This window comes from Sipha flava, unplaced genomic scaffold (genome assembly GCF_003268045.1).
Source record: "Sipha flava isolate LNK unplaced genomic scaffold, YSA_version1 69_pilon_pilon, whole genome shotgun sequence".
Classification (NCBI taxonomy): Eukaryota; Metazoa; Arthropoda; class Insecta; order Hemiptera; family Aphididae; genus Sipha; species Sipha flava.
In genome coordinates, this window is record NW_020273609.1 from 1,768,180 (window position 1) to 1,787,970 (window position 19,791).

General features: G+C 30.9%; 1 protein-coding gene across 1 annotated transcript in view; it reads right to left on the reverse strand.

Annotated features, from left to right (window-relative positions):
• Window positions 1–19,791, reverse strand: part of LOC112691996 (rap guanine nucleotide exchange factor 4) — a 351,221-nt gene that overhangs the window by 164,243 nt on the left and 167,187 nt on the right. Inside the window, exon 3 of the mRNA XM_025566496.1 lies at window positions 18,539–18,645. Within this exon, the coding sequence (XP_025422281.1) occupies window positions 18,539–18,645 (107 nt within the window). The remainder of the gene's footprint in view (window positions 1–18,538; window positions 18,646–19,791) is intronic.

Here is a 19,791-nt window from a genome sequence, read left to right on the forward strand (position 1 = left end):
CCGTCGGACATATAATTTTTATATACGAGTATAAGATATAAGATATAAATCAAGAAAATCTGTTAACCTGTATCGTGTAAGTGAAAAACATTTTCTATCGGATTTAATTTTGAATCTGAACCATGGTCGAATCAATTTAATCGCACACACAAAATGTCATAAATCAGTCCAGCCGTTAAAGAGGAGTGCAATGTATACAAACGGACAGAAGAAATATATTTAAAAATTTCGAATTCATCAGTAGGTTCTATGTATAATTATTCATAACCCGTCTCTTCTATTAACGTAATATGAATCCGCATCTGTCTCTAGCTCATCCAAGACATAATAAAACGATATTTTACAAGATCATGAATTGCCCCCCCCCCCTTCTTCGAACAATCTACGTAGGCCTGTAATCCTGTCAATCATTATCGGCTCACCTTTTATGCGAATAGACAGTCGATCGTGATTACCCCTTTTGCTTCGACGTTTACAAGTCAACGCTATTATACAAAATATTCCACTTGTGTATAATATGATAAGGAAACATTGGGACTGACTTCTATGTCCCTAAATTGTTGTAAATCTTAACGTAATACAAATTAATTTTATTCATAACAATAGGGCAATCAAAAGAGTCCGTGCATGGATCAAACTGAATACTCAAAGGTTTTTAAGTATTTAGTAAATTAAATAATTATAATTAATTCATGAAAATACCAATTTCATATTAAGTAATGTTTGTATGACGAATATACAGATTTATTTGATACTATTATTATGTCGTAATAAAACATTTATTATCATGGTCATGATATTTTTTTGATTTTTTTTTTTTTTTTTTTGATTATTTAAATAACGTTGTTCGTTAAAAATACGTTCTTCATGTAGAACGTAAGCATCTTCAAAGTTTTATATTACATACCAGACATCGGAGAGCATTTACATAGAAAAAGTTAAAAGTGAACTTTAAATTAGGTATACAAGTATTACATATTTTTTGTATCAAATAGTTAGCACATTACAATTTTGAGATATAACTTTAATAAATTAAGTTTCATTTTTGTCCAACCAATTCACTTCTCGTCCAACTAAAAAAACTAAAAACATAGTATAAATTACATTAAATTAAAATCCGTAGAATTCATCCGTCACTAATTAGTGCAATATATTTTTACACAGGATTTCATTCCCAAAACCATTAGCAAATTTCAAAATAAAACATAACTTAACCCATTAAGGCAATAAAAACAATACTTGCCGCCTATTTAATTATCGTTTGGTTTTTGACAATCAAACTGTATGTTTGATATGAAGTAATTAAACTTTTTTATTTGTTTTATCGTAAGCCGATTACTATAAAATCACAACATTTAAAAAAAAATTGTAACATTAAAATAGGTTAGACATCGCAACTATTAGTGGTTGAAATAAATTGTTCCAATAGCTAGAAAATGGTTTGTAATACTATATTAGTTTCGCAAAAACATTGAACTTATATTTCGGCTACTAGAAATCTATTTAAACGTAATATAATAAATTTAAAAATTCGGGTGTTATGTCTGTCACTTATTAATTTAAGTCATGTCATTTTTATTTTAGTTTTTATCTGTCTGAAAATGTTTGAGATACCGAGATCAATATTGAAACTGAAATTTTTTCATTCCACATTACTTATCGATGTCATTGGTATAATCGACAGTTACCAGCTAACACGATTTGAAGCAATTGGTTTATAGTGTAGACGATTGCAATACGCCAATTCGATTCTAACAAAATATTTACAGCTTGAGTTGACACAATTGCTCGTTATCATTATTAATATTGAATAAATAATATTTGAGAAGTATAGTTGCAATTGTGTAGTTGAATTTTTTTTCTTTTTTTGATAAAGTTAATAATTACAGTTGCAACATAGGTACAATTAAAATAAATATATAATGTCGATAATATCGTAAAACAAATGAAACGACATATGCCATGTGAAACGCCATTTTCTCATGTTCATCAAAATATTCTGTGCTATGAACAGTGAATATCTACTCGTATATAAGTATTATAATGCATATTATCTACGGTATATATGAAATTGTTGTTTCTATTCAGTCGTATAGGGAAAAATACATTGCGTACATTGTATATAAATCGTTTTGGTTCTCTTTTACGCTACCTACAGTTCACTATAGTTGTATATCGGTGAATTGCATAAAATATCACATACAGTAACAGCGTTCGTTGTCAAATGGAAGGGAAATGATGAAAGACGAAATACGCAAGTCTTGCGTAAGATATAATTTAGAGCCTGTACCCAACATAAGTAAACACGCTGTGATTTGTTGAGTATCATGGTGCGTGGGACGACTTTTTTTAGACGAAAAATTGAAAATGTGAATATGTCTCTATAACAATATTGTGTTATCTGTCAGAAATTGTATTTTAGTTTTATTCGGAATTCGGACATACGAAAATTGTTATCGTTTTAATACGGTGGTGGATTTCGATGGATGTATACAGTAAAATCAGTCTTGAACGGATACTGAATAAATTGGAAAAGCTGTCAACGAAAAAAAATGGTGAAAATGGTCTAGCCGTGTTACAAATTATACAATGGATATTGTAGTGTTGGGCATGTAGGGAACTTGCCTGAAACTGAATTCTAGTATCAAGTAGATACGGCTAACTCCGCCATAGACTACAGTTTTTAATTTTTACTAAATTACCATCCATCCGGGCTCTCTCTCTCTCTCTCTCTCACTTTCTATTTCTGTATAAAACAACAGGTGAATTTTTTTCGGTGTTCTGATTGTTTTTCATTGCGATTGAAACATTAGGTTCAACTTTATCCCGGCTATTCGAATTTAAATCGCGGCGTGTGCGGTTACACATGTACTGTTAGTGCCGTGTTCTGGGGCCAACCCTCGCATGGTAGTGAGCACACAAATTTTATACATGTGCCTATCGTTTACAGTGGTCGCGAACGAATCGTGTTTTAACGCGTGAAAACCCGATGGTTTATTGTATTATAACATGCCGACGGAAATGATTGTTTCGTCGCATCGTCTGTGCAAATAATATTTCGTTTAACCTAGGTGCGCTCTACGCTGTGTTAATTCAAGTGATATTTTAACCGTGGCCGTATTGATACGTGTACGTTACAATTCAACTTTTGGTCACAGATTCCGTTTTCCAGGTAAAAAATCGTTATGAATCCGTTGTTAATTATCTAAACGAATGAAATGTTGACGTTTAGATTGCTAATGGGCTAATGGGGTGATAACGCATGCCAACGGAATTGGACGACGATGCGCGTTTGCTTTTTCAATCGGAGACGTGTAAATAATGGGAAATAGCTACTTGTGTGACGTATGTAATAACATCGTCGGTTCAAAGTGTTTCCGTGTTTACCGTAAAAATATTTCGACAATATTATGATAAATATACCGAATATAATGCGGGCTCATGCGGAACGACGGCAGTAGCGAAGTAATCTTGAAATGTTTCACGTAATGCGCGTGTAAACATTAGTTTACATTTAGTAAACAAACGTTAGGCTTTCGAAAGGTAATAAATTGCCCTCCAAAATCTTGGACTTATATAATTATTATACACCAAATATACTAGGATGGTGCGTACGGTATTTGTAAAATTCATTAACGTTAATCGCGCGTTTCCAAAAAGCAATTCCATGTGTCTTAGCGAAATATGCGCTCATTCACGTGGTACATTATATGATAATAATATAGTCCAGTGGTTCCCAACCCGTGCACCACGGTGCCCTAGGGGCACCGTGGCCTACGGTTCATAACAAATACTTTAAAATGTATAGAATATTTTTTCCTTATTATTCTCGTAAAAACGTTATAGTCAATAATGTAATATTTTCTATCGTATATTCAGACATTTTCATTATAACCTTATAATAATAATTATTATGATCATAATAAAAATAATTTTCATTTGTTTATTTTTTAAGTTTACAAATCCATTCATTTAAAATTTAGTTAAATTTTAATAAAATTGGTTATCTGTGAGTATTTTTGTTTTGTTCTATCTTTCACGTTATTTATAGCAGGACACCGTGGCTAAATTGGTTCAAAAAAAGGCACCGTGGAAAAAAAAGTTTGGGAACCGCTGATATAGTCGTACCTATTGGTACGTTCAGTGAAATAGTATCCCGTATATATGATATAGTATATAGGTATGATCTATTGTAACGTCATGTTGCACAGTGATCGGAAATGCAGTTTTAGACGGACAAAATTATTTTATTTCAAATATGTGATTCTTTCAGTAGTTGTTTGATTTACATTTGAATAACTATAAAGCTATCAATAAGTTAAAAATTAACTAGAATGGACAAATTTAATTATTAAAATTATACTAGATAATTATTATTTTTTTAATATAATAATACATTATTTTATTCGGAATCACTGTCTTCATCATTTTTACTGTCTAAGTTATAATTTTCGTCAACCTCGACTGTTAGTAATACTCTCATATCTTATTTAGTGATTTTTCATTTACTTTTGAGTGTTTTTTTGAGCTAAAAATATAAGGTTCCAAGGACGCAATAGCATATGAGCTAAATCTTAATTTTGTAACACTGTTTATTTTGCGAACCTTTTTTTTCTCGTATTGCTGAAATCTTTATTTCGGGCCTCTTGCACCTCTTCCGAAAACTTGCCTGTAAAATAAACATGTTCGTAGTTAATTAGTAAAGTTAGTTATATTATAAAATCATACTAAAAATGTCAAATATAACAAAACTTACCTATAAGTAATAAGGTAGATTTAGTCAGTTGTTGAATTTTCTGTCTTTTACTTTTATCACAACAATTGGAAAACAATTGTTGAGGTATAACTACATTTGATGTTGATAGCAGTGGAAGGAGGATGATTTTGGTATCGATGATATTATCGGTGGAATAACAATTTTTTTTAATCAAACAGTATTGAATTTACGAAATATGTTCATATTGCGTGAGTTTTTTATCCAACATTTGCTTAAAATAACTATGAAATTAGAAATATTTGTACAACCAAATTTTTATATGAACTATCAACAACTATAATAAATTATAATAATACTAGCTAGCATAAGTAGTGTGACATTTACATGCCATATGTCTTTAATATATGAAAACAGCAGAAGGAAAGCAACTGTAGATAGAAGTTGGAATTATATCTGTTTGGGTATGATACGAATATTATAACCATATCATATCATGTTAAATCACTTAGAAATAATAATAGAGAAACAGTATTTTATAAAAATGTACAAATATAAAACCATATTAGAATAGAAAGAATGATATTAAAAATACATTACATTATTTAATAGTGTAAATATTTCTATGATTCAAATCTACTGCGACCGATGTATATTTGAATTAATTTTTTTACGAGAAATGGGTTTGTATGTGACGTAAAAATGTTCCAGCATAGTTAAATTGTTTCTTATATGTGCGTCTTTTAAATCATATATTTACATATTTTCTTAAATATACGAAATTTATAAATGTTATAAATAGAAGTTTGTTAATTCCGTAGCCTTTGATCAATCGCATTAACAATTTGTGTGATGACTTGTGTTTTTCAAAAATCAAATATGCTGATAAGTGTGCAAAATATTTTGATTTCCATCAGCAGTCAAATAGAAAATAATGAAAACTTCTTACGGATTTCGAATTATGTTATACGAAATGATTAGTGTTAAAATGTTCATATGTGCCACAAATTTTTATAACAACATTGCAGGGAAGTGACATCGAATTGAAAGTAAATTTGTTTTCTGCGAAACAAGACGAGACATAAGGAAGTGGTGTTTATTGATAAGAGAAAATATAAAATATTCGAAACTTGACTTTTAGAAATATCAAAAAAATAAAAAAAAGCATTAGTTTTGAAAACTTATGATTTATCAATTGAAATATTATTTATATACAGATTTCTCAACGGCTTCGGACGAATTAATATATCTTACTATCTTACGCTCGTTCCTCTTACACGTTTCTTGTCAATTTCGTTGTCGAACACTCGCAGAAAATCTGTTCGGATGAAAAGTCATCAACAGTATATTTTTCGCTCCAAGAGGAAGTCAAGTGAATTCAACTCGTTTAGACGGCAGTCATCAGATTTTTTTGATAAATTTTTAGATTTTTGAGAATTGAGTGAAAAAAAAATAACACTTCGTGTACTGAATTAAACATCGTTGTTCGATCGGTATCACATTGGACATATGTACATATTTATACGGTATTTATAAGTTAACTCATATTGTGTTTTACCATTGTTCATCATAATACACGAGAATGCGATTCGGTCGAGGAATTACGATGTCTGTTTAATATTATGCATCATCAAATATAACATATACTCTTATTAAAATATATATATATGTAGATATGTATGTACGTATCTGACGGTGTCGCGAGCAAGAATGATATATGCACGCCATTATACCCAGTACGAGGTAACACACCAAGTTCCCGACGATCGAATGTACGTAGGCACGCTATCGTCTGTTTATGATGACCGTTAATGCTCCCCGACGGCTGGTGGTGCCCTTTTCCTAGACACCGTACATGTATATATTTACGCGAGTTCAGCCGCCGACCATGTCGGGACGAAGCCCACACCATTATTTATACACAGACTACCCATATCCTACCCATTACCCTTAACCTCGCGTATCCCCTCGGCCGACCGTTAATTTATTCCACGCCACGTACAACTCTCTCGTTACCGCGATAAATCATAGCAAACGAGTTCGCCTGATATCTTCGCTGCGAACAGTGAAAGATTCGTTTCCCGGTCGTGATTATCTGTCGGTACGCGCCTACATTCCATCTACTGGTATACAGTTTTTTTTATATATATAAATATATGAATAAATACACTAAAATGCGTAAAAATCAACGAAAAAAAAAACATCGTGAAACTCAAGACTTAAAGGATTATCCTTAAAGGATAGATTAAAGGAATAAGTACACGAGATCGACAAATTATTGCGTCCCGAAATCCAAATTCACAAGTTTCTAGCACTGCTAAAACCTTTGTGAAATAATCGAAAAAGTCAAATGAAATCCTTTTGGAACTTTTGAAACCGAAGATCACATGGACGTTATTTAAGAAACATAGGGATTGAAAATTAGTTTCCATTGAAGTACGAAACATAAATATAATAAATAAACTAGTTAAATAGGGAATATAAATATATTTTTTACCATATTATTTACAGATTATAACTGAAATATTTAAAAATATATATTATTCATTTCATGGGACAACCGTATTAGCCTGAGTTTGATAAATAAAAAATATATAATTTTTTTACTAACATTTTAAAAAATGTATAAATATATTCAAGTAAGATATTGGTTGAAAATCAGTTGTTTGCTTATTGTGGTCCATCAGTTGTGACCGTTGCATTATATAGTAAAGGTACTATAAGCAGTATAACGAAATACTTGCAATTGATTGTGTTTCCATGGACGTCACAAGCAAAATATTTTATGTAAAGTGATAGAAACGTACTATGCCGATGTTATTTTGACCGTAAAAAATAAAAATAACTTTACGTATGGATCAACAACTTTTTAAAAATAAAAACAAATATTTGGGATGCGTTCGCCATTTTTGTATGCGGCTAATAGAACAAACAATAAAATAGTTACTTAGCATTTTTATTGTGTATTGATCGTTTTCGATAGAAAACAAAATAAGCTTATATTTTTAGTAAATATATATATATATATATACTAGCTGACCCGACAGACGTCCAGTCTTAATTATGAATATTGAATTCGAATTGATACAGATTTTTTTTTAAAAAAATAATTCAAAAAAATTGTGATAAAAAAAAATGATCTTCGGATTAAGGATTTAACTGTTTATGTGCTAATGGTTGGTTGTAAAATGTAAACAAATGATTATCATTGTTATATTATTATATTATTATTAGGTATGACTTATTGTTGTATTAACCGATTAAGTTATTTTCCATATATTAAAAAAAAAAAATGAGTTAAAGGTTATTAACATGTATGTAATCGTTTTAATTTTAAATGAATATCGCACACATACTTTCGGTCGTTCATGACGTGTGACGAATGGATTAGGTAGGGGATAAAAATAATGATAAACCGTGGTGCTCTATACGCATAAAATATGCAATATATCATAATAATATGCACATGAATAAACGTATTATTTAACCAACAGAAAATGCACGCGTCAAGCGCACATCTTACGTTTGGAAGGTGCATGTGATGTTATTGTTTATTTTTAGCGTTTTTGTTGACTTTCAAACATTAATCCTTGCCTCACTTACGGGCCGAGCGTGTTTCCAACGAGACAATTTCTGAACGCAATTTTCGTCCAAAGCACATATTTTCGAAATCGTTTCGACGTATTTGTCCATCATCCTTTCGTCTCGTCGTCGCAGTCATAGTCGCGAGTACACGCGTGTGTTGTGAAAAATATAAAAATATATATAAAATTATAGGCGCAAAAACGTTCAACTAAAGTCGGCCGTAGGATTCGTTTTACAAAAGAGTACGATTTCTCGTTTCGATTCGGTCACACCATAGTGGCAGACCATCAGGATCATTTTCATATACGGTTCCCTATAATTGTTCGAGTGACAGTAATATCAGTATAAAAATGACAGTTTAGCATAAGATAATCGACTCTTTTACCCACCAGTCATTTTCGCGTTTTTTGCTCGCCGATGTCCGTTAGTTTTTTAATCTGAACGTTTTTTTGGTTTTTTTCCTACTATTTGTGGTTTGATGTGACGTAACACAACGCAAATCGACGCCATCTTTGGGGCTCGTGTGAGTTTTTGCTGTGGTCCTGAAAACTTACAGCTTGTGCACGTGGATCGACCTTTTCTTATCCTATTTCGTCACCATTGTTGGTGTTTAGGCTGTCTTTTGTTGCTGCCTATTATGTCGCCGTCATTGTCGTCGTCATGTGTATTATGCCGCCTCTGCTATTTTGTATCGCTACGTGCGTTCGCGCCAGGGTCGTTTGAGTTTATTGCTGTAGCCTATGTGCCATCGATTTCACTTCAGGTCTTTCTTTTGTTTTTAATATATTGTCTTTAATGTTTAATTTCTATTAATTTTATTATTAAATAATGAAATAAAAATAAATAATAAGTAAATGGATAATACTCGTAAATTAATATGTAAATAAACAATCTGAAAGATTATGTATAGAAATAAATAAATACTTAGCGGGATTATATTTGTAAAAAACGTTTTATTTTGAATTAAAAATGCCTCATCAGGCATATGCAAAGTCAATAAAACCATGATTGATAAATAAGTATTTATTTAAAGTTGTACTTTACAAACATGACAAGACTCCAGTCCATGCGATTATTTATTTATTTATGTATTATTATAGTTGTTTTGTTAATCATTATATCATGAGATTTCTTTGATTTTATTTATTGCAACGGTATGAAAAACTGTAATTTGTAATATTATTATTTTATTATTCATATATTTCACAATATTTTGTTATAATTGTTTTGTAAATTTGTCACCGGTATCCGATGTTGGTGTATATAGCAGTGAGTTCCGGTAGTCAACGCAACAAACTCTAGATGGGTGAAAAAACAATAATAGTAGACGTTTTGCTCGCGCGTGAGACCAGCAAACGGCGCACGGCCGTATTAATATATTACAAGCTACATCATCATCACGATCGAGTGTCATGATAACATTTTAGCGCACGTTTGCCATGGCCAACCGCTTCGTTATTCTGTTCTGGACACATACGTGCCCGTGACTAAATATGATATTGGCTAAACACGTAGAGGTAAACGGGTTAATTTCACTATCTTAAACACGCTTTTTGAACGACACGTCTATTCAAGCACACACACGCACACACGCACACACGCACACACGCACACACACATATATTTGCGTGTACGCGAGCTTTGCATACAGTAGAAATAGTTTATTAATGACGTTCAAGGGACTAGTAAAACTTTATTATAACAATTGATGTTCACAGTAAATAAAAATGTACAAAAAGTGTAAAATGCGGTAATGTATTTATAAGAATAAAATATTTTTTGCATGGATTACGGACAAATAACAATTATTAAAAAGCATGTGTGCATTTTTAAATGGAATTGACATAGTATTAACGAAAATAATCTGAAGGGTTTCTGCTGTGCATGTAAACCGTAATTATACTCACTCGACTTCCTAGTAAATAAAGTACAAAATATTATACGCAAGTAAGCCAACGTCACTGTGCTTTAGTAACAATATAATAATGAAGATAATATAATTCACCATGTTGCACGGGTTGATGCGCGACCATTTGATGAACGGAACATATTTCAAACGTTTATCAAAGAAGAAAATGTTAACGCAGCTACGGAAACAATAAATTTGTATAATGAAAATAATGTCGAATTACACGTTTGGAAAAGCACTTCGGCCAAAGCCTTCAAACAACAAGGTACTCACAGTTTTTAAAAACTCACATTGTGTACGAATTTACTGAACCATTCTGATCTTTATTACACACGCCCAAAATTACTCTGCAGTTTGTGTAAATTATTAAATTGGGTTTTTTTTTTTCAATAATAAAACTCTATATTTTCCATTTCCGAACAACGTATTTGTGTTTGCCCCGGTTTATTGAATTAATATATTGTAACAACTATAGCAAATCCATTTTCGTATTTCGAATAGCTTAAATCATTTTTTAATTATAAATACAAAAAACGCATCACGTTGAAATGACTGGACGTGCAAATACCAAATAGTGAACGACCAGTTACCCGTTAAAATAAATTAAAGTTTTGATGATAAAATGTTATTTCATTCTACTCACAGGTAAACACACCTACCGAATTGAATTGTATTGATTGTTAGCAATAATATGGCATTGCTTGGCGATGGTATTTTTATAAATGTAAAACAACATTTGAAATGAAAAATAAAATCTAAATGCAGGCATTACCAGTAGATTAATTCAATAGGCAACAGAAATAAATTAAGAATTCTTTAAAATTAAATCGGCCGTGATATTTAAGTAGTTTTAAAACAAAGAACTAATAAAAAAATGCATACAAAACTACTCAAGAATTTATTTCTATAAGACTTAAGATTAAAAATCATAAGCATATTTTCTATTGTAGCTTTAAGTGAAAATAAATTACAATCAACATTGGAACCCGATGAGTAGCATCAAAGTAAACGGCAAGATAAGGAAATAATAATAATTCATGATGATTTTTTTACGTTCAATGTATTTGTGTTCGTTTTAAATGGACCTGCATAGGAATAATATGTATTATTCATTACAAATATATGCGATTTTTAACTTGATAAATTCTTATAATTAATTAATCTTAAACCGTTTACATTAATTGTTTTTTTTTAATTTTTTTTTTTTTTTTTTTTTTTTTTTTTAATAACTGCAAAGATAAAAAGAAAAAAATTAGAACTTTGTATTTTATCGCAGATGTTCAAACAACAAAGTACATTACCATAATATTCAAATGGATGCCATCGTCCAATGTAATAGAGCCAATTGTTTCGCAACACCGAAAATTAGCGCCGAACACATTTTATAACTCTCGCCATTGTGTGCAACCGACGATGGAGGTGTAATCATTACGCAACAACGATACAATTAATGTCTGCAACGGACCAAACACGTAGGTATCCCGATAATAGACGTGCTGTCGGCAGGGAAACACGACGGTATATTTCGAGAAAACGATACGCATTTCCGGGGAAAAGTTCAACAGCAAATCCGATTCCGTTATGATTAACGAACAATACGTGCGTGGTAGCCACCGATTGAATTTCTAAACATGCATTTGACAATGCTACGTGATACGAACCGCGTTGGTCGTGAGCAACAGATGGGCTGATCGATGGCAGACTGTCGCGGCGATACGAACTATCCGGAGACTACCGGTCACCTGATACGTGCCGATTTTGCCTTTGACCTTACCACGCGAGTTGGTCTGGCAAGCGTTCATTCGATCAACCCATCCGCATCCCAGTTATATCAGATCTTAAAAATTGACGACCAAATTGTTAACATTTTCTGGTCCACGGTTTTCAAAATTAAAAACCCTGAACTCGCAAAATCATTTTTATCGTTTTACTGATTAAATTTATCCAACATTTAACAACGTGGTTGTAATAATATAATTCTTATATGTTGCTGTAATTATTGTAAAAATGAACAACGATTATGCAAAATTATCCTAAAATAATAATACAATATAATTTTGTACACAATAAATAATATATGTTTTACTATAACTGTGATGTTTTCAAGTATTGGTGTCTAGCATTGGACTAGGCTTAACGTCTCAATACTTATTTTAATATTTAATCCAACCTATCTGTTAACGTTATTTTTTAGAATTTTGAATTATTATTTAGTCTTAATCAGCACACACCATCTACATTCACATTACTAAATAAAATAAGAAAATATCGTAAACAAAATACACTAGGTAGTCAAATGCCAGATTGATAGAGGTGGAAAATCACCATGACTGTTTTCAGTTTAAAGGAATAAATTTCACATTTTCTTTTCTAAAAGAAAATAATTTTTTAAAACACAGTTGATCATGTGGGCTTACATCCTTCACACTCATTTGATCGTTATTTACATTAAAATGATTGTGTAAAGAGTATGGTTAAATTGAAATCGATTGTTCTCATACGGTATAATTCAGAGTAGTTGTGCAGTTTTTTCAACAGCAACACTATTTATTATAATCCGTACGGCAACCATTTATTTTTAAGTACGTTGTAAGAACGAATAATTCACATATGATCATACGATAAAATACCGAACGTGTATGTAAATATAATACAATAAGAATATTGTCTGAGAATAACGTCAGTGTAATCCCAAGAGTTCTTATAACCCTGACTAGATCAAGCGAAGGGAGGGGTAAAGAGCCATTACGTGCCGACTGGTTTTTTTATTATATATAGAAGTTGACACCAAATAATAAAAGGGATAATTTTTTTTAATGCATATGGTGAAAAAATGTATATTAAAATTAGAATTAATTGAATAAAATATAAATTTTCTTTATCATCAACGAAACGGATTTTATGAACGTTAGCTAATAAATATAAATTAGGTAATTTTTTATCAGTTAATTGTGACTATATTATAATATACAAACATACTTTACTTATTTTAATTAATTTTTATTACAAATTACTAAATCTGAATAAAAAACAAAATTGTTTCATGAGAAGGAGCCTCAATAAAAATAATAGCCCACCCCCCTTTATATTATGACTATAATTGGTCAATGCTTAATGATAAATCCATAACAGTGACATTCACACTACGAAAATAAAACACATTCAAACTGTATTTTCAAGAAACGCCCATTCCAGTATATTCTCATGTAAAATATCTAGGAATAATAAGGAGGAAATTCGACAAAAAAATGAATTTATGGGCCTTTATCGGAAAAACAAACCAAAATCAATTAATAGTCGTTTACATCTACGCCCCATACTAAATTCAAAACTCTAGACAAATCAAAATTCTTATATATTGATATATTCTAAGATCCATGTAAACAAACGGCATATATAACATAAAATTGCATAATTTAAAGTTTTATAAACATTTGGCTTAAGGTCTTCATATCTGTTCTTAGTTACGTATTAATTGGCATTCTTTATATCTTCATAAAGACATAAATATTTTTTTTAAATATAATTAAAAATAATATTAATAATAATAACGAAGTAAATAATTTTAACTCAATATTATTTCTTACAAATTTAAATTTGTCAAATTACTTATAACACAAATTGTATACATCACTATATGGTCTTCTTAAGTTAATTTAAGTTTGATTTTTTTTTTTTATTTTTTTTGTTATATTTCCTTTTGTGCATGTGGTTAATATTGTACTTTTTTTTTTTTTAATTAAAAAAATTGACTAAAATGTAGCAATACCTGGGTACTATCTTATATACAGTCATAAATTATATATTATGTCTAGTCAAGTGTTAACATACATAATACATACATTACTTACTGTCAATATTTCTTGTAACTTTTTTCATACAATATCATTAATACAGCAAAAAATAATTCAAATGAGAAAATATTTTCTAAAACACATTTTTCTAAAATTCAGAAACAGCTGGTATGGATAAAGTTTTTGATTGAAATAACATAAATTTACGAACACCAGATGCGCAAATATTTATGGTAATTTTATACTCTCGAAGTATACGGATCACTTTCATTTTTTGAAAGATAAAAATGTAAAACTCAATTTTTTATATGGTAAACCATTTGAAGGCAAAAAGAGTCTTACAAAGCTATTTATCATACAGGCTTTCAATGATTTTTAACTAAATCAATAGAATATATTTAAAATCGTCAAGCCCTTGTATTTTCTGTACCATGCTTTTGAATAAATTTAGGTATACTGTTTCACGTTGGATAGTCTATAGCAGGGGTGGCTCACATGAATAGGTTCACGAGCCACACGGATAAATATAATAATTTCAAGTACCAAGTACAAGATAAATACAGATAAATTTTAAATAATTTGATAGTATTTTATAAATTTAAACCTTTAAAATTAAAATACAAAATAATAATAATAATATGATAAGTAAATTTTAATTTTATAAATAAAGCGCGAGCCGCATCTAACAATGACAAGAGCCACATGTAGCTCGCGAGCCGTAAATTGGACACCCCTGGTCTATAATAACCAAAATTGAACATATATTTGGTATCGATTCATTTTTTGTCTTGTTTTTATAAGGCTTGATGATATCTTTCCTAACCTTAAATTGTACAAGACTATCTTATAAAAATAACAAAAATAGAAAAACTTTCCAATAGGTTCGAAGAGGCAGAAGTCCTGATCATAATTATTTTAAACGACTTGCAATAATTCATAGTGTCCAAAACGAGACAAAAAGTGTGTGTCAGAATTCTCCATCTTTGAGTTGGGATAAAATACTGGTGTATTCCTTTACAATGCGTGCGGGAGTATAATATTTACATATAAACGTAGTATATCTTGCGAATATCTCGTTTACTTCAAGTCATGGATAGTGCGGTAACGATAAATGGTTTTGCGAAGGAAAAATATTTTAAATTACCCTCTAGAGAAATATCTACGTAGCATACACTGGTACGGTTAGTGAGTTAGCGACAATCTCGTGTAAATACATTTCACTGACCAAACGGTAGTAATAATATTAAGTTAAGTCTCCCGAGATCCGATGTAGTTAATCATTCGGGACATTTTGTCCGCTCGATTAATACACTTATACTGAATAATTCAGAAATATGTGAACATTTGAAACAACTCTCGTAAAGGTAAAAGAATATGTTTAAATAATTTTACTATCGAAAATCTGCATTCTAATATAGTATAAGTTCAAAGCTAAAGAGTATCATGTCTGAAAATTAATACTTATAAGATGGTGTTACAAAGTAAAAATGGTGTACAAAGTTTGTACACATACATTCCTGAAATCGAAATTCTAACTTTCTAATATCCCCATAATACAAGAATTTTTTCTTGTACTAATTTTCCTATAACAAACCTAGTTTAACAATCAATTCCCGCAAATCTGTAGGGACTATAAATAAATTGGTTCAGGACCTTGTTAATGGTTAATATGTAAAAAAAAAAAAAAACTTAATAATAGGTGTTATAATCTTTGGTTGATTTCTCCCATCACGTATTCTAATGTTATAGCATTTGATGAAAATTTTCAAAACACGCTATTGTTACATTTAATATTCTTAATGGTGTATAATTTAGGCTCTGTTATCAATAAAAATAAATACGATTTTTTCTTCCACGAGAATTATTTAAAATCTTACTAAATTTCTCCGAAATACTCTATGTTTAAAATATACATACGTACGACATGCATATTTGCATCACCTTGCATAACGCATAAAGATTAAATGCTTCAAAAAACGACAATATAGATCGTATACATAACACTAATATGACCAAAATTATTTTTATTTTTATCATTTCAATTTCAACAACTGTTCTATTTTATGATATTTTTCGTGTTATAAATATAGTATCATACATTCGAGAAATCAAGAGGCTATCGTGGTACAACTGTTCATTATTTTTGTAAAAATCTCTTTATCGAAAACTTTTCCAAGTTTTGAAATAATTAATTACCGTGCGGACAACGGAAACACCCTCCCTATTTTTGCTCAGCACGAAATACATAAAATATTTCACCATACTTTTAAAACAATGAAAGTGGAGGCGAACAAGGTTTCACAGTCACAGTCTGAAAAAATGCATTATCTCAGAGAATACAAATGGTTATTTTTAACAACTTCATTTTTTCACGGTAAACTATCATCGCACAGGATTAATAAAAGATCTTGTCAGCAACAATAATAAACCCGATGATTTCGTTTGATGGATGATTGACTATTTTATTTGCCATGTTATTAAAATCTAGTGTTCAATAATTTTCTATAAGTCGGATATTATAATGAGTACACATTGCGTGTAATATTGTATAATACGAAATAAAATGTTATAGATAATAACTTTTAATAATATCTTTAATATGAATGCGTCATACATTCGAAACAGTAAATCATGACAATACAAAGAGTAATTTCTGAAAAATTCGATTTGAATATTCATAGAATACCATCTAGTACGTTTTATGACCAAAGTTTTTATTCTTTTTTTTTTTAAGTAACGTAACTAACCACGTGCACGTATCGCGCAGTAGTTACATGTGTTGTAGGCACGGTTCTGGGTGGTGTGGGTACGCGTTATCCCATCATGCGTTTATATTTATACATTATCTTATATATTTATATTTAAATAAAATACCGAGCGAAAACAATCCATACGGAAGGGAAGGTACATTGGAGTTTTAACTAGTTATCGATAGAGGAGTACAAACGCGATTATACCACCTGCTCCGTACGCGGGTAACGTCCGCGAGCGGTAACATTGTTTATACACTTACAATGGTTATTCGCGGCTGTACTGCACAGGTGTGTAAACATTGGAGACAAAGCAAAATTTAGGTTGGGTCGAGTTAGGTCAACAGATCCGAACGGACTACCGAGTTTTTCCGTTTTCTCTGCGCACGTAATGTAGTACGGGAATACGTGCGGTCGTCCGACCCGTATACATTATGCATACGTGCACACGTCCCTTGGCCCCGGTCCTTTTCTTTCGGGGACCATCACCGAGTGACCGCATTGCGTAACGTTACAGGCCGTCGTCCGTTGAAGCGCTCACCGTCTAGAAAACGGGGCCGAAATAACCAAGAATCCGGTAATCGGTAATGTGCTCGACAACGAATTATTAATAAAATAAAAAAATAAAAAATAAAAAAATATTATGATAAATGTAGAATTTCGGGCGGCGTTGGCGGCGCTAATCGAATCGGTTTCAAAACATTATTATCGTTCAATTAATCGTGAATCATAGCACGCGCATAGAACGTCTGAAAGGCAGTATGCAAACGATCCGTGATACGGCAGATATTCGATTTGCGAGCATTCTAACGGAAAATTATCAAACACGATTGAAAGAACGACGAAGTGACGAAAGATGTCGATGTGTAAGAATATTCCACCGTTATAGGTCGTTATATCGACCTATGTTGTGTGTATGTGTACCCGTAAACCATAAAATGTCGTAATATATTAACTGTATTTTCCACATCGCAGGAAAAAAAAAATAACAACTAAAAGCTATGCGATAACCCCGACAGGTATAAAGAATATTAGGCTCATAGATTAACGAGAACGGATTCATTTAAGAGCGAAGACCAAACGATTTCATCAGCGCAAATGATACCGCCATCGCTCTTGTTTTACAATCAACCGTGATGAGAGGGTAGGCACTCTCGCAGTACGGGTCCCAGTGTTCGTTACGTTTACGACCGTTGCACGGGAAATATGGAAATATCCATACACTTCGTGTCTGATTTGTATAAATATTTTGTTAGCTATTTAAATGAACGGTTTGATTTTTTTTTTTTTTCATCGCCGTTTGGGGCTACGGAAATATAAGGACGGACAGCGGAGCGTTGCTCCAATATAAATGTACAACTATGCACATTTATTGTACCAACCTGGTGGACTTGATGATGATTTCTGGGTGAATATGCAAATTACCGCGACGCCATATTTTCAGCGTTAACGAGGTCTACCGCTTTATTACCATGCTTTTATAATATAATACTTTTTGACTGCTAGCTAAACCGCTGTGTTGTAACATACCGTTATCGGCGGTAAACAAACATGTGTGCATAGTTGATACGCACGTAAAGTTCTTTGTGTATGGTTAGGATGATGAGATCGAATAGTTTACGGCCCGATTCGTGTGATTAATATATTCATAAAAATACATTCCCCGAATTGTATTATAAATATGACGTTGATGATTGCGATTTACGGTCAGAACGAAAACGGAAAATTTTACACTTGACGATTTATTGGGAGGAGGAAAAAAATCAGTTTTATTCCGTGCTCTCACCTTTTCTGCGTTCGTTGATGACGTCTGAGATGTGTGCATAAGCCTCGCCTCTAAACTACCGCCTAAGACGACGTACCAGCTAGATCCAATTTCGCCTTGTCTGTACACTGAAAAAAAATTTAAAAAAATAGAATTAAGTAAATTTATATAATATATGCAAATGAGATCATACATATTGTATTCGGCGATAAGTACAGGAAATAATTCCCAAGTAAAATGGAAATAAAATCAGGAATAATTTACCAAATATACCAGAAAAAAGCCAAAAATAATGATCATATTATATTTAATATGATAATTTTTTTTTTTTTTTATATATATATATAATATAATTGTTTTATTTCAATCAAATATCAAAATCATGAACTGATAGATACTTTAAAAATTGTTTAGTGTATATATGTGTATATAGGTGTTTATGTATAACTAAATATGATTATATGATAATCGTCAATATAAAAATAGATAACGTACTCGTATTATACTATAAAATGTAAAAGCTTTTAAGATAGTATTACTATAGTAAACATATATATTTTATACATATATATAGGTATATTATAAATCAGCTATAAATGTAGTTGCCTACCGTAGTTGTATTGTCAATATTTAATGTTTCCTTAGATTTCAATTTCGTAACATCTTATCTATATGCACAAAAGCATATTGGAGTTTTGGGATATGCAGCATCCAGATATAAAGTAGATGTTTGCTTTGATTTTTATTTTCAATTATAAAACGAGTACTACAATAAGGCCAAGAATAGTCATAGATATTTTTTAGTAACATTAAGTTACAGCTAGAAATATTTTAAGTGATTAATCTATCCTACTAAGTTGTTCTAAGAATATAGTTCAAACAATAAAACAAAAGAAAATATTTATATAAATTCAATACATATAGCATACATAATCTTCAGTCATAAAAGTATAAAAAAAATAAAAATAAGGTACACCAGTAGGAAATATTATTTTTTTTCAGACAGAAGACATTTCAAAAATGTAATGTATAATTTTACGCGGTAAAATTCTCAATCGATTGACACATATCGCATGAAATATTTTGACAACGTTTGCAATATAATAAAAGGTATATTCATTGAGAAATAAAACATTAACATAGAATTTATAGATTAGAACTCGTACACTACGCACTAAATGAATTATACGTAGGCAATAATAGTAATGATGAATTTTGAGACGGTTAATTTAATTAAATAATGTTATGTTCGTTTTTGTTTTTATCAAAACAAA